This window comes from Takifugu flavidus, chromosome 20 (assembly GCF_003711565.1).
Source record: "Takifugu flavidus isolate HTHZ2018 chromosome 20, ASM371156v2, whole genome shotgun sequence".
Classification (NCBI taxonomy): domain Eukaryota; kingdom Metazoa; phylum Chordata; class Actinopteri; order Tetraodontiformes; family Tetraodontidae; genus Takifugu; species Takifugu flavidus.
The window spans coordinates 9,837,430-9,865,109 of NC_079539.1; the positions used below are offsets into that span (position 1 = coordinate 9,837,430).

Sequence of the window (27,680 nt, forward strand, 5' to 3'; positions counted from 1 at the left end):
AAGGATGATGCAGGATAACAAGTTTGCATTGTTTTACGCTTTGTTGAGATAAATCTCAATGTATTGAGACATTATCCTTACTTGAAGGAAATACTGAAGTGGAATTCCAATCAGGTTGAACAAATACAATTTCCCTCTGTACACAAGAACAGAGAAGACAATATATGCGGCAGTTGAACCTTTACATCTTCAGTATGTTTGATTTACAGTTCTGCCTTTGATTGTGCCTCAGGGAGCAGCGAAGCCACAGAGAAGATGGGAGATACTGCAAATAAATCCACAAGAAAGGGGCAGAACTGTGCATACAGTGACACGTCATATGGAAGATGGCGGTTTACTGCCACCCTGCACATCAGGGAAATAGCATTGGGTCTTTTGTTTGATATTAAGCTGATGTCTTAAACAGTCACCCACCCTCCAGAATCTCATTCAGAAACATCTAACTATCAGTATTTCTTATTTCTCTTTCAAAGCCATGTTTTTATAGCACATAGAAGCGAAGACACTGAAAAATACACTTAAAGATACATCTGGTCTTTGGAAGATTAGAAAAAGCTATAACTATAACATTAGGTCAAGGCTGATACATCACACATTCAGGTAGAGGTTTGATTTGGCAGCAGAGGGAGGGACTCGTTCAGGAAAACCATTAGAATCCGTGCAAAGAGGTGAATTTCATCCTCCACAGGTGACATGGAGTCATTTCAACATTTTACCTGACTTGAGTGCACGTTGAAGCTTTTAAGGTGGCCAAGGACAAACCTCTGACAGCACTTAGAAATCACCATTTTTGAAGACCAAGAAGAAGCTGAGATCTAATTAAAAGTTGGGTAAAGGGGGACAGGTGGTGTTGAATAAACAGAGACATCCCAGCAATGTCCCACCATGAATATGAAGAAGCTGCAGATGGAACTCAGTTGAAAAGTTGAACGCTTCGTAATTGGCCCTCATCCCCCTGGGCCTCACATGGGGATCGTGATGAAATGTTTCATTAAAGTTACATGTTATCTTTCCACTTTGTATTCTGAATATTTCATTTTGTGTATGCGATTAAATAAAAATAGCAGGGATGAGGAGACCCTGAAAATAAATGAATCTTCATAGATTGGGTACATTCAGAAGTTGTTCAAAAATCCAACACAACAGTTTGAAAGTAGATTCAACTGTGGGTTTTTCAAGACAAACTGTAAATTGGAATTAGATTGTTATGGATTAAAATGATTATTATAAGTATGAGAGGACAAGGATGAAAAGCTTGTATCAATACAGTGTATAAAACATATTCCTTCCATTTTGACAAGGTCATTTTTATTAAAATTACTAAATAAATATGTAGCGAATCCCTACTGTACACTGCATTTACACTCTTCACTAATAGATCTACTTCCTGCCCAGATTTGCTGTCTTCTTTTTCTTATCTTATTAGATAATTTCATTATGAGGAACATATCTACAGTGTTTGTTCACAACGTAATATCTTTAATTACTAATGTCCACTCATCACTCCAGGATTTGGAATTCATGGTACAGTACACCTGGAGCAGGATCGTCAAATATTTCATGACTATTAAGAGTCGGAGCTTGACAGATGACCTGAGCTGACACGCACCTCTGCACACTTCATAACACTCTCAGAGGTATGTGAGTAACCAACACTTCAGCGCAGGTTGAATATAGGTCTCAGTGTTCTTCAGGGTATCTCCATCCTGTCAAACAATCCTTCCCGTGCCCTGCAGGACGGCTCTGTCTTAACAGCACACCACATTGCACAGCTGTTTTTCATGCTTTCAGTGCTCAGCTATGCAGAAAATTAACTCTAGCACCTAGAGCATGGTGACTACTGCACAGACCAATCTTAGGGCACTTCCATATGAACTTCTTTCCATCTCTCCTAGACACATATTGTAGATTGCGATGGCGTCTCTGCATCAACCACTCATCTGCACCTCTGTAGCAGTGAGTCAATAAAGTGCAATATCATGTGTAAGTGTGAATTATCTGCTCTGGATGTCTTAAATTAAACCTTAGTCTGGTCAACATTTACAAGGCTGCTACCCTAAAGGTAACCTGGGCATCTGTAATGTAGCCACATCTTTCAAGTTGTGGCAGAGTGTAGGCATCCATTGCACTGCTAAATGTTAAAGATATTATGTCTCAGGGGAGAGGACATTGCCAAGGAGATGTTCGGTGACAGGGACAGGAAACACACACACCCACACCTTATTTGTATCTGTTGTTAGCTGTCTCTGCAACTGTAAGCTCCTTTCCTCCACCTCCACACGTATATTCATAACAGGCAGGTCTAAAAAGCTGTGGGAGGACAGGGGATCGAGAAACAGATGGGTCCTGGCTCCAATTGAAAACCCTGAGTCTGACACTAATGGGCCTGAAGAGAGAGAGAGAGAGGAGGACAGTCCCATCTGGGCCTGATACGGCTCAACAAGCCTGCGGCAAAATGCAAATTTTGACACAGGAAAAAAGCCAACCTGATTGGTTGTGAAGCAGAATAGACATGTTCAGGTTACGTCCCTGTTCAGGCTGTCAGACAGAAATCCCGTCCATTTATAACTAAACTGAACACAACTAGTTAAAACTTCCTTTGAGGGTGTTTTGAAACACAAAGTTTGGAGTCATTGCTGGACTATTTTGACACGTGTAACCCCTCATCACTTGCAATTAACAGTCTGCTTTGAAAAATAAACCAAAAAACTTTCATTTTTAGGGTTGCCATCACTGTTTTATTGGTTAACCAAAAATGATGACGTATAAACTGACACAAATTAGTATGTCAGAATGGGAACTATGGTGTCATAACTGGAGAAGACAGCTGCTCTATGGTCACCTATTAACATTTACAAATGACAATAAGAATAAATAATAACAATAATAAAACACCTGACTATCAATAACAGCCATATAAGGACTTTCTGAATGGATAAATGAGCCGGGTAAATAGAACTGTAAATAATAGTAAATGGTTTCTTAAAAAAAGAAAAGATCAGGAACGTCAACACAGGATCCCACTATACTGAGCTTTTTAAAAAGACTGAATACTACTTAGACATAGTAATGATGATTATTGACACGGCAATCCAACCTTGTGACATAATTTCCATCTTTGACTATCTAGACTAGTAGATCCTTCTCCCCATCATCCACTGATCTCTTGACATTTACTGTAGACCTTAAATCATTAAAGAAAGCCATCTGAAGGAGGCTTCTTTGGGCTCCAGGGTACCGCACATGGTTTAGAGATCAAGCTAGGGGAGTGCTATAATGGGAAAATTCAGATATCAGGTTTGATCTTCTTATGATGTTTAATGATGTATTCCTCACTCAGAGGAAACACAGGCCTTGAATTTTATAATGCAACACAGCTCAATCAAGGGTTGTAGTAGAACCAAGAGAGAAGTTTAGTTCTTATGTTTCATCGCTCGAAAGATTAGGACAGGATGGGCCGCATCAGCTTAACAGGAAGACGCAAAAGGGGCCCATGAAAACGACATTATCTGTGCAGCAGCTAACTTTTTCTGAATGGATCTTGCGGCACAGATGGTGCCATCACAATTTAATGTGAAAATTGGCCCTTTGTGCTTTAACTGTCGTCTCGCATCTCAAACTATTTCAACATGAATTGAGCTGGAAGTTTATCGGACGACAGAATATTTTTCTCCTTTGCGTCTATCTCAGATGAGCTGCTGTTTATATGTAGTGCTTCACATTTGTGGGCGCAATGATGAACAGTGTTTACAGAAAATGGGCTTTTTAGAATAGAGTGTCTCGACAATAGGACATCAGATTTGAATACAGTTCCCTTTGGGATGGGGGTTGCTGAACTTTTCAGCATTTGTAGTTTGGTTTTAGTGGGAATGTTATGGATAATAAACATTGTTCTGAAAGTGTTAGCAGCAAAACTCCCCTCATCTTTAGTGAAGGATAAAGGATTAGGCCTTTTTCTAACACTCCTTGAACACTCACTCATGATACAAGCTAATCTCATCTTGTCCCCATCTGCTTATACAGGACCAAAAAGCAATTGATCCCCTCTGAAGTTTCAGTTCTTATGTTGTTAGAAATTATCACAAATGCACAATCGTCATCGGCGAGCTCTTGAAATTGGGTTTGAAGGCCAGGCAGTGTGACGCACTACAGAATGACCACAGTTAATCAAATTGCACATCTCTGCAGGACCTGAGCTAAAAACAAATCCAGCATTTTCAAATAGACGTGTTATCAAGTAAAGCTTCATTATAAACCTCAACTCCCAATGATCCAAATACAAACAACAGGACAAGAGGGACAACACAGTCTGGCACAAGTTTAAATACATAATAAAGGGAGCAAAGAGACCAAGTTGAGACACATGAGGTTAATTAAGGTACCAATTAAGGTTTGGGGGGGTAGAGAGACAAGAGGAGGAGGAAGGGAAGACAGAGGTCCCGACAAGAGGACAATACACTGATAAAAAATGCATGCTAAGTCAGAAACCACAATTTATCACTTATCTTATCACTGATTATAAAAGTTATCCTCAATGGCTCTGAGTCATCAGCACCAGCAAAACCAGTAGATGAACATACTGTACAAATGACTTTGCTGTTAAAGTGTCACTTGTGCATTTAATATATAGATAATGCAAAGCATTAAATGCTTATTTCCTCTTTTATTTCCACTAGAATTGGCATTTGCTAAAGGTCTAATGACCAGATCTATTGCTTTCTCTATTGGAATGATTATTGGCTCACCTAAAAACTGATGATGATTTGACGACCACATCCTGTCTTTTTTCATTCTATATCTTATTGTGGAATCTCAGTACAACAATCTTGGTTCAACAAAGTCTGTTTTCCGTTTGTACTCAATGTTAGTTGGGCTAGGACAGAGCTCTGAACTGCCATGTCACCAGCTGGGACACACCTAGAGCAGAGCGTAGAAGCTGTAGGCTGAAATCAGGACGATCATATGGTCTGAACGAGTGTCTGCGATACGGAGATAACAAAATGATAAGTCCTTATCATGGGAAAACACACTCTGTTAAGCCGAGATAATGAAATAATACCTCATAATCACAAGAAAATTCCAATAAAATTTAAAAAAGGAGTAAGGGGCAGCCTTTCATTTATGTATTTCTAAATGTTTTTCTGCTGTAATACATTTTTTGTCTGGGAATGATTTTATTGTTACATTATGTTGTACGCATTCTGTAACAGTATAGCGGTGACCAGAAGGTTCCATGTCAGGAGAGGATTGAAATTAAATTGAAAAATAAATCTATAGCTTAAAATGACCAGTATCATTACGTTTAAGGGTAAAAATGCCATTTCCACACTACTGTGTGAAGCATTGCAAACGCTGCTTTTCAATTAGGTCAATTTCCCAGAGAAATAAACATCGTTTACCAGATGAATTTAAGAGGCTAAACCTTGTCGCAAACAAGCTGTTTCTTCATTGTGATTGAGAGGAACGTTGGAGAACATTTGTCTCAAAGCTCCCTGCGATTAAGTTACAGGGGATGTATGAATGTGTCTGCTGCTCTGCAGAATGCAGAAAATTCAATGCATGATGCAGTAAGTAATTAGGTAGAAGATAAACATACTTCAGTGACCTTTGTTAAACAGGCGTTCAGCAGCAATTGCAGGTGATGAGGAAATTAAATGTCACATTTGAAATGAATGGCAAATTAATATTCATTGATGTGCATATTCATCTTTCCAGAATTACGTTTTCCTTTGCGAGATCTTTTTGTATGAATCTTGCAACTATGAAAAGTTGCAGCGTTGCTGCCTTGTAATGATTCATCCTCACTGTAGCTCAGTGCCATACTACTGTATTTCTCTCCTGAAATAATTTTTTCTGATTCAATGAATATATTTGCAGAAATATTTTATACTGTGGCTTATGATTTGTAGTAATCTGTACTGTCCTGTAAAGGTCTCATTGTAGAGCTTCAGAATATTTACTGCAAGAAATATTTGGATTTCACATGCAGATGCATGATTTCTGACCCCCGCTTGGCTTCTCTAAGCTATATTATTGGAGATGTGCGCTCAAGTTATGTCTTAGGTTGTGCATACATGCAATCAGGCCTAGCATTATGGCCACCAACGAATAACTTCATCATGGCACCAGGGACGTATTGGCAAAACAGTTACCATTCAGTTTTAGACAAACTGGGTTAAAGTATGGATTTGAGCACATTTAACAAGCGCCAAATTGTGATTGGTCACAGCATCTTCAAGTGTTGTTCCATGGCTTTCACAGCTGTGGCCTCTGTGAGCAGGATCTTACACACACACACACAATTACACACAGACACCCAAATGCACACAAACACATGCAGACAAAGATGGAGAAATTAATGGCTGCAACCCAACAAGCTGGGCAATGACCACGTCACCTATCGATCAGAATTTGGGTCAATGGGGTCTGCTGTCATTTCAAGTGTGATTGTTGAAAGGTAATTAGGCTTTTATCACACTTCACTGACACTATGAATCACTATGACAAATGCAATCCTGTACAAATTGCGTAAAAAATATGGGGGGAAAAAATGGGCTGTAAGAGCACATGTAACACTTTGTATGTCAATGTTGCGTGCCTTTGTGGACATGTGAGCATGTATTGATGACTGGCTGCCATTGTGATGAGGTGAGCATGACTTTATGGCCCATATTGCTGCAGCATAATCCATTTCTCACCATGCTGGTGGATCCTAATGGCCTTACACAAGATGGGTGGTGTGAAAGGGATGTTGTTCCACGGCACAAATATCGACCTCATTGACATATGCTGCCAACAGAGATTGGCCTATTTCTCCTGGGTATATTTGGAGAGCACAGTGTGACTGGACTCCATTAAGTCAAGTCTCACATCTATCATGTTTTACTTTCCTTGCTACCCTTGGTTTTCTTGGTACTTCTGTGCCATCCTACTATAGGATGGATCAGTCATTTAAATTGCAACTTTTTAACTTGAGAGTCTGTTTAACAGAGGGCTGTGGTAGCAGCACCCTACTAGCAACAAACTGTAGAGGGTAGCACACTTGTTACATTTATCAAATACTTATCAAGGCTTATCAAGTCCTGATCTTGAATCTGAACATGTTAGTTTTGAACCTCATACTATTGATGCACATGTGCATCTGCACATGCATTTGTTTGCAAAGATACTGTAGGTGCATTAAAGGAATAAGAGACAGAGTCATATTTCTCACAGAGACACAGTCAAAGGGCACAGCTCAGGCTTGTCTGTGTTTCCATGAATAATAAGGGAACCTGATAAAAGTCCAAAAATACATCACAATTGATATTGCTATAATCCAATGCTATGACCTAATGCTGTCAGAAATACTAAAGATTGTGCACCACTACTAGCTTCATGCCAACACAGTGCTACAAAAAGGTCATTTTGAAGGGGAATTGCACCTGTTAGGGATAATAACACAGGGTGGTTAACCATACATATATATTTTAACAAACATATACTGTATATATTATAATATCAAAGAATAGCATTGGGCTTTTAAATATACATTTGAAACATGTGGCATATGATAGCATCAGTCTGATAGTGAAGCATGGGAGTTTTAGCCTTTACCAGACATTTAAATCTATGTCCTACTTAAAACAATAACTTACCTCATAACATATCAGCCAATGTATTGCAGGCATTAGCACCAGATATATGCAATAGACAGACTGGGGTTTACTCTTATCTTTAAAGACCTTAGTTTGGCCAGTGGACATGAGCTGCATTCAGACGGCATATTTTTATTTAGATTTGTAAGGATTTTACTGAACATTGATTGCTCTGATTTAAAGATATTAACAAGAGTAATACTAATAACATTTTTTGAGACAATCAAGGTCACTTTAAAGGTTAAAATAGTGACAATGGGGAGAGGTTAAACGCTGATGTTACAAGGTGGGAGTTTAAGTCTCATATCAGCTTCTTAAGAAACAACCTTGTTCCTTAACTGCTGCAGTATTTATTCAACCAGATGAGGCTGTTTATTTTTTGTTCCTTTTTTGTTAATTTCTTGTTAGGATCTTGGCAAAAAAAAGGGGTTGCACTCAATCTGGGAATGAGACAGCTAAGAGTATTAAAACAAAAATATTTGAACATCAAAAGGAAGAAAAAAAAAGTATCAGCAAAATACACCAGTGACATTAAGATGGATGTGCTGCACCACAGGCCGTCAGCGGGCAGTGCTAGGCTCCATTTGTTAAAGGCTCGGCTCCTGTCACTAAATCATACCAACCTTAATTTCCATCACTAAACACATGTTTACTGTAAAGATATATGCAGTTAGATAAGCATACTAGCCAAAGAGTCCCAATGCTAAACAACGTATTTACGCTATAATCTACTTACAATTGGTATGACACAGTAGAAAGACTGACTGTCCCTACTCTCAGACAGGCACTATAAATGGCAGCCTGACACCATACTTGAGTCCAGAACCAGGACCTACTCACTGTGGTGAGAAGGAAACAATTCATAAATTAATGAAATTTGATATTTATAAAAATAAATATTTTGAAGTATCCTGGTCAGCAAAGTCTAAATAGTTAGTGATCATTTTCAAATTTAATCAAGACTTTATTATAGCAGATAGGGAAAAATAAAACAGGACGTAAAGTCTTCTGGTGTGTGGGCATTGCCGATGCCCTCAAAGTTTTCCATGAGCGGGTGAATGTGTCCCCCCTCCCAGCTGGAAGCTGAGGTAGTGAACTTCACCCTTGGCCCACTCACATTTTTGCGCATTAATGGTCAAACATGCTCTTTAGATGCACAGCAGGATCTGTTCTAGGTGATGAAATGGTGCTCCCTGGAATGGCTGAAAATGGCCACGTCATCTGGGTAAGTGGCGCCGAAGGACTTGAAACCTCTGAGAACAATATCCAGCAACCTTTGTAAGGGTGCAGGTGCTCCATGGAGTCCAAATGGCATTACTGTGAATCAGTATGTGTCCTGATAGTGTGAAAAATGCAGTGTACTGCTTTGACGGCTCCTCCAAGGGAATCTGCCAATAACCACTGCAGGTCCAAGGTGATGATGTAGTTGGCATTTCCAACATGCTCCACCATGTAATCCATTCACAGCATGGGCTATGCATCAAAACTGCCAACAGCATTGACTTTCCTGACATCAATACAAGGATGTTCACAGCCATCCTTCTTTGGCACAATCACCACGGGAATGGACAACTCTTAATCACACCCAGATCAACTATCTTCTTCGCTTTTAGCTGGAGGAGTTGCTGTAGTTTGGAGTCATGCTCACAATTTTCTTCCATGAACCGGACGTACGAGGGACACTTCAGCAGGTGGCCCCATACGCTCCTTTCACTTTTTAAGGAGGTTGATATTGTAGACCTAAGTTGGTTTTCCTTTGTCGACGTGAATAAATCATAAATCACTGGTCCCATCTCCCCCAGCACCCTGTCATTTGGTCAACAGTTTTTCTGCTGCTTGTTGGAAGCGAGTTCAGGACTTTTTGACAGCTTTCAGCTCCCTGTCAATCAATCAATCAATCAATCAATCAATCAATCAATCAATCAATCAATCAATCAATCAATCAATCAATCAATCAATCAATCAATCAATCAATCAATCAATCAGTCAATCAATCAATCAATCAATCAATCAATCAATCAATCAATCAGTCAATCAATCAATCAATCAACCAATCAATCAAGCAAGCAAGCAAGCAAGCAATCTTTATTTATATAGCATCTGTTACAATCAGAATTGTTTCTAGACCCTTTCCTGAATCCCAGGGCCTGACCCCCAACAAGCAAAAATGGCAGGGAAAACTCCCCTTTAACAGGAAGAAACCCTGAGCAGGACCAGGCTCATGTAGGGGGACCCTCCTGCTGATGGACGGCTGGCAATTAGGTTCCACAAAATTGGAAAATTCCTCCTCACAATCCAATCAACAGTGAAGCCCGAATGCAGCAAAAATGCCTACTGAATAATAGCTTAAGATCTGGGGTAGGATTTCTGGCCCTATTGGACACATTCAATGCCAGTGTTATTTGCATAATCAATAGTATTGTCTGTCATATAGCATTTTTTAGTCAAAGGCATACGCGAGTACCCACAGCAGGTAATTTTCAATGCCTTCATGAAAGCAACTTGGTGTCCTTTCACAGTGCTTGTGCTAGTGGCAGCTGCCGTGGTGCTGGCACTGGCATTGCTGGGGACTGGTGATGTGTGGGAGGGAGTGCTGGCTGCAGCTTACTGTGAAAAGTGGCCTCAGATTTGGCCCATACAGTCACGGTGTGGGAAACGCTCTCAGGGAGGCTGTGCTCCCCATGCTGGGACTGAGTCTGGCCCCAGTTGTGGATGACTGGCTGACTGCTGGGAGGGCTTCAGTTTTCCACCACCAGCTCCTCGTCGTCTTATCAGGTAGTGTGGAGCAGACATACAAATGCAGTGACAATCTACAGGAAGATTTATTTCTCAGAGTACCATGATGGTGTTTACAATGTAGTTGCTAATGCAAAATAGCAGTATAATTGAATAGAAATATAAAGGTCTTGAAAATAATTTGATAGATATGATAGTGTGGCTGTTACATCTGTCACTATTAGCTGGGTGGAAATCTTTCATGAGAGTCATGAGATGTGTGGACATATGTATGTGTTTGTAGAATAGGTTTACCACTGATCCTCTTAATCCCTCTCTCCATATGTTAATTGCAATAGACTCCCAGTGGAGTAAGAAAAGCAATGCTAACCCTAACGTTAATCAGTGGCACTGTATAAATATTTCAACAGGAAAGCATTTATTTTCTTGTGGAAATTTCACCATCTCGACAGTTGATATAAGTCTAAATAAATGCCCTCTTCCAGACAAAGCCCCATCCAGACATGTTTTTTTACAGAGGTAAGCTGATTAGCTGCCGGCTGTTGCCCCACTGTGTGTGCGTGTGTCTGTCTGTGACATGCATGCGCGTGTGTGTGAGGCAGAGAAAGAGAATCATTTCAGTTTATTATGCCATCCAAGAGCTTGAGATGTCTGCATTTATGAATATTGAAACAATAGTTTAAATAATAAAATATATATTATACACAATGAGGTGCAGGTGGAACTGCAGCTGATTCCATACATGTGTAATCCATTGCAGGTATACAAAATATATTATTTTTTATATGTATCTCTTATTCAAGATCACATTCCTTTACAGAAATGAAGACACCTTAAAGGAGAAGCAACAAAACATCTTCAAGAACCCGAACAGAGTCCAAGTGACATCACGCTTTGGATAACTGACCTGTATGGATGGAGCCGACCCGGAGTGTGAATCTTTTCATTTAAATTCACTTCAAAACGCCGCTACTTTATTTAAAACTTATGGAAATTATAACATTTGGTTTTACTGGCATTTCTCACTGACGACCTTTTTTCCAATTTTGTCGCCTGGTACAAATTTTTGTGGATCCTTTTTCAGTTAATTAAAACTGTTCAGCAAAAACAGCCTTCGTATCAGTGTAAATTGAAGGCTTGTAAGTACGTCATTATTCTAGATCAATAAAATACCAGTACGCCATGTCGCAATGTCTCCACAGCACATTCCATACATTCTTATCCGTATTGTGTGCACATGTGCGTTTTTTCATCCTATGCTTTTAGTACTTCAACTTCTAAAAGGCACTCAACATTAAGTGGCTCTGTATGGATGACCTTTGTGGTCATCACATCCTCTCTGTGTAGCACAGACTGTCGGGCTTACAAAGCTTGACAGTGTTTAAAGCTTTACAGTTCAGTCATCAAATAACACAATTCAGCAGACAATCTAGTTTTAAAGGTTTTATCCCATATGAAAAATTCCACGCAATGCAACAAATAACAATATATTTAAACCATTAAATCAACTACTGCCAAATCCAGAAAATCAGTAGCTAAATTATGTCTGTAGCCTGTTTTATCTACAGCAATTTGAGCAATATTGCATTTAAAGCTGACATGACAAATTTATTGCTTTTTATTAGAGCTCAGGACTTGATTTGCTGAGCCCTGGTTCAATGACTTACAGTCGATGACAGTTTTTTGATCCCACTATCATGGCTGATTAGAAAACTAGCCATATCCAAACAATGTTCCCAAGTAATGTAACACTGTCAAGTGGAAAGAACAGGCAAGAAAGCGCCCCCATCTTGTAAAGAGGCAGATGTGAAACAGTGAAAACTGCACATGAAAGCAGGAAAACAGAGTGACAGTATTGAGTCAGGACAGGAAGAGGGTGATGGTGCTGCCAAAGAGAAGCTTTTATGATATTATAAACTCCAGGACTGAATCACTTTGCATTTATTACAGGCCTCAGGTATATGCCAACATACCAGTGAACTGTTCAGAGTTTATGATTTAATGAGAATGTTTCCAATCCAAATGGTTATTAAGTATTAGTCTGACTTGACATCTCACATAAATTCCTTTTTGTATTTGTGGAAGTTCTATTTTGGACTCAAAACTACAGTATTTATTTATTTTTTAAAAATACCATTAGTAATTTCTTCATATCTCTAGCAGCTGATAAACTAAAATATATCATAGAATCTGTCAATCTTGTTTTGATAGTCCAGTCATTTCCTGTGAACTGCAGTTTATTCCTAATCAGGATTATAGGGTCTAGGGAGTCCATGCCAGCAGTCAGGAGAAAGGCAATAATACACCCTGGGTGCCTTTCCATCACACAATGGTGGTAACAAAACTCTGGATTCTTGTGGGCCACTTATAAAAGAGTCCCTACTGAGTTTATGTAACAATAATTTTCTTCTTTTCAGATATCTCACCAAATGGTTGCAGCTTCCTCTGATACATATTCAATAAAACAATAGAATAAGAAACTTTATCATTGGATTTAATCACTAAGCCATTGCTGTATGAGGGAGTCACTCTGCTTACTGCATTTAAAAGCAAAGTTCTAAGGAGCTGGGGTCAATCTTGGGAACTTTGTTTCCAATATTAGTATATATTGTCTTCATCTTCATCTTCCACCGCTTATTCAGTTAGTTCAGTTAGAGCACTGTTGCTAAGTTATAACGTTTGTTGTGTCCTGAGGCCATTTAAGTGTTCTAAGTTTTTTATTTCATTATCCTCTTTTGTATTCATTAAATGCATCCCTGCAATCTCTGGTCTATCCTGAGAGCTCTCCTTTTACTTTTCCATCGGTTTGGATAGAGCTGTATAATTTTTAATAAACTTCTCAGACTTTTCATTTGGTATTTTCTATTCAGGCTGTAATTATGTCATGGTCGGAAACAATGATATGAATTCTGCTCATTGTTCAAACCTACTTCAGAGGGTGAGGGAGGGAGAAATATGAACAGTCACTTATCTTAGGGTTTACATATATCCTGTCAGTCAATATTAGATATAAATCCTAAGCCTTTTGGTTGGTTACATTTAATGTTTTCATCATTTCAATTACATAAACAGTTTAAATCCACTCCTAGCATAATCACTCCTGTGCAAACTATCTAGCGCAGAGAGAATTTTCCTTAGGAAGGACGTATATCTGAGGTAGGTTCTACCATAAGTATCTGTATGTTGAGCAAACAATTTCGATGGAATCTTATTTATTCATATTCCCACACCTTTACTACTAGAGGTAAAGGCAGCTTTAAAGGCCTTCCCCACACATTGCCTTCCCTCTTTAAGGTATAGTTCCGGTAAAAATGTAAAAGAAACAATACCAGAGGATAGTTTACACAAAGTCTATCAATCTTTGTGTTTTTTGCTCATATCTGTAATGCATTTAGATGCCAGGTTGCATTCTAAAATGAATTTAGGAGAGTTTGTGCAGTGCTTTTAGCCATATTGCCTTTCGGTATTTAGTTGAGCTTCATAAAGTGAACCTCTTAAAACTTAAAAACAAATTGAAAAAACATCCATTCACACTCATACCTAGACACCTTAACACCATACAAATCCCCACATACCTGTCTATTGAGAGCATGCTAATTAGAGCTGTCAACCCCCACTCTGTATCGGCATGCAGTACAATGGAATAAATTCACACACACATTTTTAATCACATTAATCACAGAGTTTCTGCACATAAATCATGATTAAATTTCATTAATGTTCATTTTGAATGTGTAAACAAGGAGGAATGCTTTGTGGCCACCCAGGTGATGCATTAGCAGAGCGCTAGCAGAACCCCTGACCCACGAATGCTTTGCCTTAATGTGGTATTTTAAGCTTGAAGAGCTTTGACCAAAGAAGAAAAGTCATTCCTGTAACCTGTAATTTCCTTTCAGTCCTACCTTGGCTCGCTCCAGAGATTTGAAACTCATCAGCGTCTCCGCACATAGACTAAATAACCTAATTTTGTAATGTTCAACCGGTGCGGTTTTTCTCTTACCAACATATTTGACACTACTCTGAACCCATTTGATCTTTCTCTTTCTCAGACTATGCGATTTTTTCTGGTATTGATGCATCTAAAATATTACAGCTTGCAGATGTGGCACATCGTCTCAAAGTGGCCCAACGCAATGTAAAAGTCTCCATTTCTCTTCATATAATTTAATCAAAAAGTTATAAAAGCTATGTAACATCTGTATCTCTTCTCTCTCAAGCACATTCAAAAGTCTCAGGTGTTGACAGTGTCCATTGTCCAGTAGATTATATATTCCAGTACCTGCTGTAGTGTCTCCTCCAGATTAGAAACTCAGTTTTCCTGGGAATTTATTTTAAATTCCTGTCATGTCTTCTCTATCTACTCTCTGGACCATGGAAGTCAAACAAGTGTTCACTGAAGTGTTCCGGAACAGCAGTTTATCCAGCTGCGCCCTCAATTTGTCGAATCTTGTATTGTAGCTGGCTGTATTTTCCTTCGGTGGCGTCTTTGTTGTCTCGTCCATCAAATGCATCTGTCGTCAGTACACCTTCTCCTTATCTTGATATTTTCTTCCCCTGCTTAGAATATGATGGATGGTTTAAATGGAACTTTTAAAAATTACTTTTTAAGACTGTGTCTGGCAGCTGGCCCAGGTGAAAGATCAAATCACATCAAATCAATCTTTATTTATATAGCGTCTGTTACAATCTAAATTGTTTCCAGACCCTTTACAGAATCCCAGGGCCTGACCCTCAACAAGCAACAGTGTCAAGGAAAAACTCCCCTTTAACAGGAAGAAACCTGCCATCAGCAGGAGGGTCCCCCTACATGAGCCTGGTCCTGCTCAAGGTTTCTTCCTGTTAAAGGGGAGTTTTTCCTTGCCACTGTTGCTTGTCTGGGGTCAGGCCCTGGGATTCTGGAGAGCGCCTTGAAACAATTTTGATTGTAAAAGATGCCATATAAATAAAGATTGATTTGATTTGATTTGAAGAAACCTTGAGCAGGACCAGGCTCATGTAGGGGGACCCTCCTGCTGATGGGGGGGCTAGGTAGAGAGAGAGGAGAGGGGGAGGACAGGTAGAGGATAGAATAGGTAGAGAACATGGAGATGCATTAATAATACAAAGATCTGGAGGAAGTAGGCAGGTAGAGGGAGGTCTGGGTGGTTGAGTGAATGGACGGAGGGAGTATGCGTTGGTTTTAAAAACATCTGGCACTGAACAGAAAAGAATTAGTATTCTAACAGAACTTTTTTAGACCTACAATAAAAACTCATGTTGGAGAGTGAAAAATGCAAAAAACATCGTCTGCAAACATCAAGTGAATTGGTAGAATAGAACTGTGGCAAGAAAATCCTCATCAAATAAATCAAAACCTGTGACCCCCATTAACTTTTATTGTCTTCATTTCTCATGTGTTTTTAATAAGCTGTGAATCAATCAGCCGGTCCTTCAAACATGAGGCCTAATTATGTCTGCAGGCAGGAGACGGAACCAAGAGCCAGACAACAGGTACGACTGAAGGAACACACATCTACAGCTGCTTGACGGAGAGTAGAGATAAAAGCTCGGGTCGGGGCTGCTTTTGGTGCGGTTCCAACTGAAGAAAAAACCTTTTCAGGTACAAAATGATCCGTGATGTTCCACTTCAGTGTGTGGTGACTCAGCTGAGGGTGTATTTGTGGATAGGGTCGCAGAAAAGAGGAGAATGACCTATTAACCTTGGGTCTGAGGCACATAGAGGGCATACTTGTTTCCATTAGGGAAGAGCACCAGTGAAGAGGGGCCAGGATAGGTAACTAAAAAACACCATTCTGTAATTCAGAATCGGTACAAGCACCACATTCCGAGGCGCATGGTACATCCCAGCTTGCTGAATCGGCTGATCCCGGCATAAAAGCGCAGACTCAGTTGGAGTTAATGGGGCGATGTGCTGAGGTCAAGGCCTGCATTACAACCTGGGCTTGTGCCAGAAGAACACACAGACACTGTGTCTTGACGGCTGGTTTTACATCAGAATTAACTGGAACATTTTACAGGCTGAAAAATCTCAAAAATCCTAGTCATAAACATAGACCCAAACAACAAAATGAACCTACAGAGGACTTAAAGAGGAAACAGCCAGAATGAATTAGAGCAGTGAGGCCGTACTGGTAACACCGAGTGCTCTCGGGTCTTTTTTCTTTCTCTCCCCTTCAGAGTTCACATTGATCAGGTTAACAAAGCACACGCAAAAGACTGGGAACTGTTGATAATTATGTATTGAATTCACACTAAACACACCAGCTGTGAGTAGATGAAATACTCCAACTCAATCTCCTGCTGTTTGTTTAATTCCTCCTCCTCCTCCTCCTCTTCTCAATTATTAGTCTGCTCAATCCACAAATACGAATGCATCTCTCCTAAACACAAGTCAATTATCTGATGGCGGCTGGTTTTAAGTCTGTAAATATCTTCAGTTAAAAGGAATGTCGTTCTGTGCCCATAACCACAGCGGCTTAGTTTGATTAATCTACGAGGAACCAATCAGAGCAGAGATGTGTGATAGTCTGAGTGAACATGTCAGATATATTACATAAAGGATCAGCCCAAAAGTCATCCCTGTTGTCCTTCACTTCTAAATCTGCCTGAGACATGCACAGATCCCGAACTCAGTAATTGCCACTAGAAAGCAGAAGGATGGAATATACAGAATGTGCTCCCTATTCAAACATTGCAATGAATAATCATCTCACTTTTATTATATGATGGACAGCTGAAGCGATATGTTTACTGTGAAGACTGTGCCGGATTGTGGAAGGCTATAGGACCAATACACAGGCCAAAAGTTCCACCTTACGCATCAGGGGAAGCTAGCTTGTCTGTAATATCGCGGCTTTGCAGTATATATGTGTATTAAAAATGGGAAGCTCTTTGTGAAAGCCTGCTTAAATATGAATTTTAAAAGCAAGGCTGTTTTAATGAGGCACAGGGCACAAGCTTGACTTGGACTTGACTTATTATTACAGTTTACTGAAAATAAGAAAGACAATTGTCTGGTCACACTTATTGGGTTTTAGGCTATAGGAAAATGTGTTGACCTCTAAAGAAATAATAGTGAAAGCAACTAGCCATGATGCTAGTTTAAGGACAGCTGTAAATATTTCGACTCCATCTGTACCAGTAATGGTTGTAAATCAAAGCGTATGATGAGGACATAACTGAAATGCATTCTGAATCAAAAATAGCCTGCCTGTTATACCACAGCTCAGTAAATTTTAGAAAATCCCAGTAAAATTGAGAGTAGATTTTAAAATTGTCCTCTGCACATGAAAGAGGTCAAACCTTCCTCTTTGATAAGCAACGCTCCCATGGGTTTATCCCTCTCCTTTCTTCGCGTCCTCTATACATTCCTGTCACATAAATGCACATATTACTGCTGGAGCCTGTCTTGTTGACTCCAGGTAAGGTCAAGTGGCCCAGAGCTCCATATGAGGACATCTGCAGATGCACCTGGGCCCACGCACTTCTTCTATATTGCCTGTGACACCTTCTTCTGTGGACAGAATGTATGCTAACTCCTATATCCCTAACATGGATATGTTGCTGATGCTAATGTTAACATTCCCTGTATATGTGACACCAATCAATCAATCAATCAATCAATCAATCAATCAATCAATCAATCAATCAATCAATCAATCAATCAATCAATCAATCAATCAATCTTTATTTATATAGCTTCTGTTACAATCAGAATTGTTTCTAGGCAGTTTCCAGACCCCCAACAAGCAACAGTGGCAGGAAAAACTCCATTTTAACAGGAAGAAACCCTGAGCAGGACCAGGCTCATGTAGGGGGACCCTCCTGGTGATGGGGGGCTGGGTAAAGACAGAGGAGAGGAGAGGAGAGGAGAGGAGAGGAGAGGAGAGGAGAGGAGAGGAGAGGAGAGAAGAGGAGAGGAGAGAGGAGAGGAGAGGAGAGGAGAGGAGAGGAGAGGAGAGGAGAGGAGAGGAGAGGAGAGGAGAGGAGAGGAGAGGAGAAGAGAGGGAGAGGAGAGGAGAGGAGAGGAGAGGAGAGGAGAGGAGAGGAGAGGAGAGAAGAGGCATAGATCATAGAAAATACATACAGAAATACATACTTTTTCTAGAAAAAGGTTTTTAATTTTTTCCTCAGCCAAACTGAGGGTCTAAGGAGAGAGGGTGTCACAACTGTGCCTCTTGTAAAGCCCCCCGAGGCAGCAACGTTTGTGATTTCAGGCTCTAAATACATTGGATTTGATTTGTTGAGACAGCCAGCAAATCTCTTCAGCCGGACCGTCTCTACTACTAATTACAAATTAGTGACCAAATCAGATTTGTTTGTTAGTCACAACCTGCCTAGTTACATGGTCCCATGGCAACACAGATGAACCCGGATAAAATTCATTTAGGGTTTGACTTTGTAGCGCACCCTTTTTAACCACAACAATTTCACAGCTAGTTTGCTAACTGGTAACACACCAACTGGACTTTAATCAGGCAAACCAACCATTTCCTTTTTAACCTCCAAAAACAACAATGTTTATTTCAAAACAAGACGCCTTGGTGTGCTGCAGATCATGTGCCTCCTTGAGATAATGCCCCATGTTGACTATCTATGCTCTGCTATAGCATTAATGCTTGGATTAAAACCTCATCGAATAATTACATGCATCAATTAAAATGTGGAACACATCAAGACACACACAAGACAGTTCCAGCTGAGACCCAACATGTCTTCACAGCTCCCCCACACTTTTCACTTCATTCATAATGTGGAAGAAAAATGCTACAGGGTGGCGCGGGCGGGGGGGGAAGGGGGGGGGGGGTGTTTTGGATCTGGTGTGTGATAAATAAGGCAGCTCCACAGAATCAGATAACCAGCAGGGCTCCTTTCAACCTGTCTAAAGCATAAAAGAGACATCTGCACCACCAAACGAGTCTCTTTTTACATGTGTTGGCAAGTACTTGGAGAGAAATCTGATAAGACACAGAAAAGCACACAGATGATCAGTCACACCTCAGATGGGTTCCCGCTGGCAACCTCATAGGAACTAGTTTTGCCCTTGATGAGATTATTTAAACGCTCCTCTGTTGTGCTTACATAACTTCAATAAATCTCTCTCGCCCGTCTCTGCCGGTGGCACAAATGCTAAATGGCCGCTAGCATCAAGAGGTTCCAAGGAATTCACCTGAATGTGGACAAAATTCCCAGAGTACATCGAAAGCAACTCAACAAAAATGGTTTTGGTCATCCATCCGTCTTCAGCTAACCACTGCTTGATAGCGACCGGTATCATCAGCGCTCCAGAAAGCTGTCCTTATCTTTGAAACTGTTTTACCAATATAATCTGAACTGTGTGTGTTGGTGTCCCTTTATCTTGCTGTAACAGGCACAGTTTTCTAGTTTCATGGAGGAAACAACTCTATAAAAGCATCCTTGCAAATACACATTCTGACTTTTACATGCACATTTTATCTTGTCCATAGTAATCAGTTATATTGTTGGATCAAATTCATTTTATTATTAATATCAGATTAATATCATTTTCTGAAAGACAACTGATATTCTGATTTCACTTTTCCTGATCCAGTCCAAAGACTAGATTTCTTTCACTTTAAGTACTTAAAAAGTAATTTGAGCAATTAACTGTTTAACCAAATAACTAATTGCAAGTATTGATGATTACTTATGATGTAGTAAGATGTGATCCAAAATAGCCCAGGCCTGTGATCAAAGTTTTTAAAGCACAGTAAAAAAAAAAAAAAAGAAGAAGAAAATGGACATAAGACTCAAAACTAGATGCATTCCAATACTCTACACTTAGGTAGCATCCCATAGCAACAACAGGTTCACCCGCGCCTGCTCCAAGCAATGAATCAATTATCTTCAACATCAACAAAAATTCTATTAGTCTTTCTAGCAATCGATACGTCAAACGTCGGCGTAGCACTTGGGGGTCCATTCATCTCTTTTTCTCTGATTTGGAGCCGTTGGGGTCTGCCCTGCCAATTTAGCGAAGCCAAGCCAATGTTCCCTTTAGCTGCTTCGCTCTATATCCATGACAAAATATGTCAAATGTACAAAAAAAAATACCCAGGAAGGAGTTTCACACAAGGTAAAGAGAAGATAAGATGTCCACCAGCAAGGTCATCCTACATGTCTTTTGTCTTTTCTTTTGTCAAATAAAGAATCCGTCCCAATCCTGCGGGGTGTTGTGGCTCTAGCTTCAAAACAACATATTTTATGTCCCTAATCCCAACACATCGCATCCTCTGAGTGCCCAGCGCAGCTAAAAGATGATGATAAAGGAAAGTCTTGAGAGTCAGAGGAGGACACTAACCTTGCCAAAGACTCGGGGGGACTGAGGCCAAGGCAGACCAGCTGACACAGACAAGGATACAGCGTCAAGACCTTGACACATCCACCACTTTCACAAGTGAACGCTGGGCTCATCAGGCAATGCCGGTTCACTAAAGCCTGACGGATTAAATGGTATAAAGCAGCGAGAAAGCAGTTTGAATGAGAACATGCTCCAGAAGAAGAGGAAAAAGACAGTAAATGCGTGCGCGGCTATGATTTAATCATTTGTTGGTCTCTCTCAGTGATTCTTACAGGTCACATGTTTCAGCTTTGGCTAACTTCTTCAGCTCTACAGTAAATCTGCCCTACCATAGCCCCATCCCTGATGCTAACCCACTTTAGTGATGGAGATGCTGCGGCAACAAGACAGTCGAGCCGGAGCAGAAAGCTCTCAATTTACCTGTCAGCTATGGTGATGAGCTGAGGGTGAACAAAGGATTAAAATCACGAATCACTCGAAGACAATCAGAGATTTATTTCTCCCTCATAAAAGAAAGCGCTCGGATTAGTTAACATATTCTGTGTTCTTCGTTATCAACTAAAACGTCTTATTCTTAATATAACTATATACCCTTTAAAAACAACTGGATGGGTGATGAAGTGACAGGCCGCCATTTTCCTCGGTGAGCATTTTAACACAGCAGTTAGCTTAGCCGTCGATGTGGAATTACTGCTGAGTGAAATTTTGAATGCACATAGTTCAGTTTGAGGTCAGGAGTCCGAATTAGATGTGACTGCTGTCACAACTTGAATCATCAAGCAGCGCGGCGCTGGAGTAAGGTGAATGTTGGTCTGCCAAATGTGTTAAAATGCCCAGAGCAGAGTTTCAAATAAAGCTAACATTAGAATAACAGAAAAACTCAATGAACTCAATGTAATAGACCACATCAAATGTATTCATTTAATTATTCATCCTATTTTCTCTTTACAAATGATCATAAAGAACATATTTGCATTGTTTGAAGACTAAAATGGTTTAAATTAATATACTATACTAGTATTTACAGCATCATATGTCTCTATATGATAAGAAATTTTGTCAATTACGCAGACACATATAAAAAGCTACAATACTTTTTTAAACCGATGAAAAATGTATAATAATCATCAGCTGCAAACACTTTTTTTACCATCTGAACATCTGATCAGAAGAAAACGATCTACTGGTTTCTCAGCCTTAGAGCCAAAGAGCTCTAAAAATAGAATTCACAAGTCTTTTCCATTCACAAGTCTTTTCTGTGGTACCAGAAAAGGAAAATCAATCAAAAACCTGGGCTCCATAAATGACTTAGTGCTAACAAGAAACCTGCTGAGAAGATGTGCTAGCATAACATTAGGCAGGTGACCTGAAAAACATGCAGTACCACACGGATGGTAAAGGATATACAGGCTTACCAAGTCTTTTAAAGCTGTGGGCAACAACAGGGCGAGGTACTACGAGCTCACGAGAGCCATTCAACACTTTTTTTTTTCCAGCCAGGTAGACACACAGGCTTTCAGATTGATCCCGCTTCCCTTTGTGAAAGCACTGGAATCAGAATCAGAAATACTTTTTTAATAGTCAGCATTGAAAGCAGTTGTCCTGCCTGGATTAGGTTGAGGATCTCAGAGATCAGAATATAACACAAAAGTAGACAGCTTCTAGTTTTTGAGTGATAAAAACAAGGATTCTGGGGGTATTCAAAGTTTGTGACAGCCCTGACACAGATTAAAATCCCTGTAGCCTGGAAATCATTTAGATATAGGTGCTTCCAGTTGCTAACTAGCATTTATGTTTCACCACTTTATAATAATGCCAAGCTGGCATAAGTACATTTGTATAACAAAAAATTCTTTGAGTGGATCAGTACACACTGGTAGCCCCCGGCTGTTTACGGGAATTCTTGTGAACTCGTAGTACCCTGACCTGTCGTGTTTCTCTCTTAGACATTCTTGATAGTTAGACTACTATGGCTACACTGTATTAGTCAGCATGAAACAGTAGGAGACTCGTGTCTGTCCCTTTTCTTGTGAGGCAAAAATTAGAAGAAATTAGAGATCCCACAGAACATCGCATTAGCATGGGTCATGACTTAATTAGCATGAGTTAATTTTGACGGTGCACTTAGTCACAAATGTTGGTGAACAATGAGAACATGGAGCCGAATGAGGTTGTATGGTGAGACAGGACAGTCAAATATTAACTTTAAAATGGCATGGCCAGAAAGGGAAGACAAGGGGAGCAAGATAGTAGCGCATCTGCTAGCAGCAAGGTGGCTCACGATTCCGCAGCACCTGTTGCCATCGACGCTGCTTGAAGACCCCCTCTGAGGATCTCCCTGGGCCAGTATTCAAGGGTGCCCGTCCAGGACGGACGCCAGCCTAATGCTCTAGTATTTAAATGGATCACTTAAAGATCTGCTGGAGTTGACCAGCAACTGCCTCATTTAACTGCCAACAGATGGATATTATTTTTTACACCTCATCACAAGATGGAGCCTTGTTTTGTATCAGGACATGCGTGCCACTTACTGCTGATCTACTGGAATGACTAAGACACAATCTTGAGATTCCAGCTGTGACTGCTGCCCAGAGGTGATTCAGAGGAGGACGTGCTTCTGCACCAGCCGTCTCCATCAATATAAACGCAATCGTTTGAGATATGTTCATGTGAAAAATTCAATATTGTCATCTTAAGTACTATTTTGCATCTTCAAATTATAAAGAACCAATTCAACTCAAGTACAACATAAAGTTAACCCATTACTACACAGTATCTAAAAGTTGTTCCAAATGAAGGGAAACCATTTCACCCAGAGGGCAGAATGATTATTAAAATACACAAATGTGTGGATAAAGACAGAAACTAGCCTTTACCTGGAGTCTTTCTTACCTTCTTATCAGACGTGCCTCCCCCTAGAACAGAGGTGTCAAACTCAAATACCCAGTGGGCCAAAATTCAAAACTGGGACAAAGTCACAGGCCAACATTGATATTTATTGAATAAAATCTTCCTCCAGCTATAACAGGAAACCTTTTGATATTTATATATTTAATAAAATACCAGCTGCACAGCTCTAATAGTCAATTGGTATGGGTTCGCGGGCCAAATATTATTACATTGCGGGCCAAATTTGGCCCACGGGCCAGAGTTTGACGCCTAGGACCTAGAAGGACCACCTATTGTATGTTTTACTTTGTTGTTTTGTCTGTTACCTTCCCTGTTTGTCCTGTTTCCTCTTGGTGCTACTTTCTATGTATCTTTCCTTTTTTATAATATACAATGATGAATCTGATTGTTCTTTATTTATAGAATTTAAAAAGAACATTTATATGGCCAGCAGAAAACTTACTGTCATTGTCATTTCCCATTTTGTGATATAGATGTGTCTTTATTTTGCTGTTTCTTTTTTAACCTGTTAAACTATAAACTATATTATAATAAATAAAACAGAACATTCCCAAATAAATAATATATATAATCATTTAATTAATGCACAAAAGAGCATTAGCCAGCAGAAGTGGAGAAAAATATAAAGGTGGAGTTTAACTTATGACGCTTAAAGTGACTTAAATGTTTAAAAGATAAGTCTGGATCACTAAACACTAAAGAGAAAAGCTATTATCATGGCTGTCGAGAGGAATAAAGTAGTAACATTATACATGTCACAAGAGGACCCTCACTCTTTTAAAAACAATGAGTGTTGTTGCCATTTCTTATCTTTGTAGTATAAATGTCTTAAAACACCTTTAAACTTAAATCCAAACAGCCGAAAAAGAAGATGGCAATTGGAACGATAACAAATCTCTAGCTGTGCCATGCATATTTTGTCTTTTGGTGTAATGGGTGTGTTTGCATGCTAAATAATAATAATAATAATAATAATAATAATAATAATAATAATAATAATAAATAAATAAATGAATAATAAATGTCATTGGGTCTCAGCAGAGACCCAATGACTGTATGAAAAAGACGCTTCTTCGGTGCCACGGCCAGCGCGTAGGCCAACGGCGACCTCAGAGAGTCTGATTGGGTAAAACTGCTAAATCAGTCTATATCGTGCAAACCTCCTCTTTTTTCCATCTTATTTGCTAATAGGATTTATTGGGTACTTAAAGCCACTCACAGAGAGCTAAAGGACCCCAGTCTTTATTCTTGGTTATAGCTTTAGAGCACTACCCCCCCAACCCACGCACACACAAGCCCGTTCAGCACACGTTCACAACACACACACCCTAGTTACCATCTGCCGGGAAAGCATCCCATTACACGTTGCCTGTTGTTTAAAGTACAGGTCCTCAGTTTACACCACGCTGCTGCTGCAAACAAGAAGCCCCCTTCAAAGGTCAGTTGTGCGTCCTAAAGCCAGACGTCAGCGGAGCAGATGTTTTTCTTTATACAAAATGGGAACAAACAGTAGGTGTCTGCACTGAAAAACAATGCAACGCTGCTGAATAAATAAACACAAAAAGAAACTTGCCTTCACTGCTTCAGCGTGGGTGACTTTTTCGAATATTCTGTCGTTGACTTTCATGATCTGGTCCCCCACTCGGAGCCCCTGTTTCTCCGCCAGGCTCCCAGGCTCCACAAGGGACACGTAGATCCCGACCCCGTGCTCAGACCCGCCGCGGATGCTGAATCCCAGGCCCTCGTTGCTCTTGTGCCGCTTCATGGTGACCTGCCGCAGCTCCCCCGGCGGCTCATGGATGAAGTTCCGTCCGAGCAGCGGCACCAGGGGAGCTGTCCCGTCGCTGCTGGTGCTGAAGCTATCCGGGGAGCCCCGCAACGCCACTTGGAAATCAGACGGATTTGGTGAAAAATTCCCCGGGAGAGTTGGACTGGCGGTGGGGAAATCGCTCGGCGGGGTGTCGGTGCTGCCGTTGCTTGCCCCTAAATCCGATTTTAAATAAAGGCCCTCTGAGGTATATTGCTCAAAAAGAAGTTGGTCGGAGCGAGGGATGACCAGGCGCAGCATGGGCAAAAGTTGCCGTTTGCTCGGCGCGTTGAGGATCACGTTGAGGGTCTGCACCAGGTCGTACACGTTGCGTTTGGAGTGGTACACGTTGAGGCAGTGGATGAATTGCTCCCGCTCCGAGTCGCTCAGGAGGAGATTCAGCGCGTTGTGGAGCTTTCTCACATTGGCCGAAAGTGTTCGCGCACTTGAAGCCACCGAGTTGGCCGAAGAACTGAGCGACATGCGCTCCAAGTCGGTGCTGCTCATCCTGGTGGTGTGGCCGGTCCACGGTGCCACCCTGGCGCGTGGTTAGTGAGCACGCGTGATGCGTTTGAGGCGCGGGAGCAGCGCGGAGCTCGACATCACAGCCGCCGGGGGAGACGTGCTCCGGTCACAACCATACCTGAATAATCATCCAACTACCACCGCAGGTTGCTGGATCAGAGCAAACAGCGGCAACTCTAATTATTCCCCAAAAAATCAATTAAACAATTATGTTCGCATTGCCAATTAACGCAATTGAAACGGCAGCAAAATGATTCCGCAAACTCCACGCGCAGCCCCGCGCGCCAGTCTCGTGGACAGCTACGTCAGAGCTTTAAGTAAATGAGCCGCGGAAGGACGCCGGCCTGTGTCACTCGCTGCGGGCTTCGGTTCCAGGGGGTCAAGTGGTTGCCGAGACACCGCTTCTCTGGTGTCCGCCAAACAGCTCCACCAGGCGCAATTCAACACCGGCGGAACTTAGACCGAGTCGAGCGAGCTCCGGGCATAGACCGAAAGGTTGTTCCAGGAGCGAAAAAAAAGGAAAAAAGTTCTTTTTTTGCGCTCCAATTCCGCGTCCCAGCGAGTTCGCACTATTCCACTCGGTTTTACTTCCAAACGACGTCGTTCACTTCTTATACATCCAGCGGCGGCACAAACAGCTACGACGCATCTCCAAGTGTTTCTTTGACGCTGTTCTATGTCTTGTGCGTCCAGGTTGGAGACAGTAAGTGATCCGCTGTCCGGTGTCTCAGCTATCCAGACATTACTACAGGAGGCGGCAGAGGGAGGAGGAGGAGGAAGAGGAGGAGGAGGAGGAGGAGGGGGGGGAGAGGGTTGGTGGCTCTCACGTCGCTGTCCTCTGCCAGGAAATGACGCAGGACCTTATAGCCAATACAAACAAGCCCTTATTCTCCAATGCACAGCCAACAACTTCTTAAACCTGACTTTAATAATTTAATTCCCATCCAAATCCTTTACAGTAATAAGCTCACACATTTCGACATCAAATGGGATATGCTTCAGAATTATAGCATTACTATATTTTGTGTTAGGTTTCGTTTTTTTCCAGGACCCGAAAGCAGGCAAAGCGCAGTGGGAAAAAGTCCAAAAAGCGAGTTTATATTAAAAGATCAAATTGGCAGTCCTCCTGGACCGCAGGGCAGCGCTCGTCCAGTCTTCCGGGGCGCACGGAGAGCTCCAGCGCGGAGCCAACACGGGAGTCAGGTCCTGCGGGTTCTCCAGCCCAGCAGGGCGCGTGGAGACCTCGAACGAGCAGGGAGACGCGTATCAACGAGTGGTAAACAACCAATAACGGGGTAACAAGAGTCAGTTTTACCATTCTGATATGAGAGCTCCCCGACAATGGTAGACAGGCGCTCCGCCCTGTTGGATTGCAGTACCTCTCGTGTGTCACTGCCAATCCGCGTGTTCTTTGAATGAAGACTTCAAGAAAACAAATGCCAATTTCAAAATGTATTTAACAATAGAACCAATTCAAGATACAAATATTACAGAGCTCCGGGCCTACAATAACAGAGTCCATTGCCAGGGCATGAAGTCTGACAACCTAACTATCCCTTGGCCCAGTCTTTAATAGAAAGACAGATGTAAATTATTGATGCTAATTCAGTCCAATCCAGTCCTTCTTCTTGGATGACCTCGTCTTCTTCTTCCAGTCCCATTGGATGCTTACACAGTCCTTGTTCTCCGTTGTCTCCCAAATGGCCAGTTCAAAGTTCACCTTCTTGCAGAGGAACTTATCAAC

General features: G+C 41.0%; 1 protein-coding gene and 1 long non-coding RNA gene across 8 annotated transcripts in view; one reads left to right on the forward strand and one right to left on the reverse strand.

Moving 5' to 3' along the window:
- whrna (whirlin a) overlaps window positions 1-27,404 on the reverse strand; it is an 80,009-nt gene extending 52,605 nt beyond the window's left edge. For 6 of the 7 annotated variants that reach the window (XM_057018905.1, XM_057018903.1, XM_057018908.1 and 3 more), the window contains exons 1-2: window positions 27,252-27,404; window positions 25,178-27,178 (exon numbers count right to left, since the gene is read on the reverse strand). In XM_057018905.1, coding sequence (XP_056874885.1) covers window positions 25,178-25,918 — 741 coding nt within the window. In that variant the 5' untranslated portion in view covers window positions 25,919-27,178; window positions 27,252-27,404. The remainder of the gene's footprint in view (window positions 1-25,177; window positions 27,179-27,251) is intronic. The other variant, XM_057018909.1, reaches the window with a different exon arrangement.
- Window positions 10,213-11,564, forward strand: LOC130517189 (uncharacterized). The gene is made up of 2 exons (XR_008947655.1): window positions 10,213-10,412; window positions 11,194-11,564. It is a non-coding gene; the product is annotated as an uncharacterized LOC130517189 (long non-coding RNA).
- Window positions 27,405-27,680: the final 276 nt, after the last annotated feature.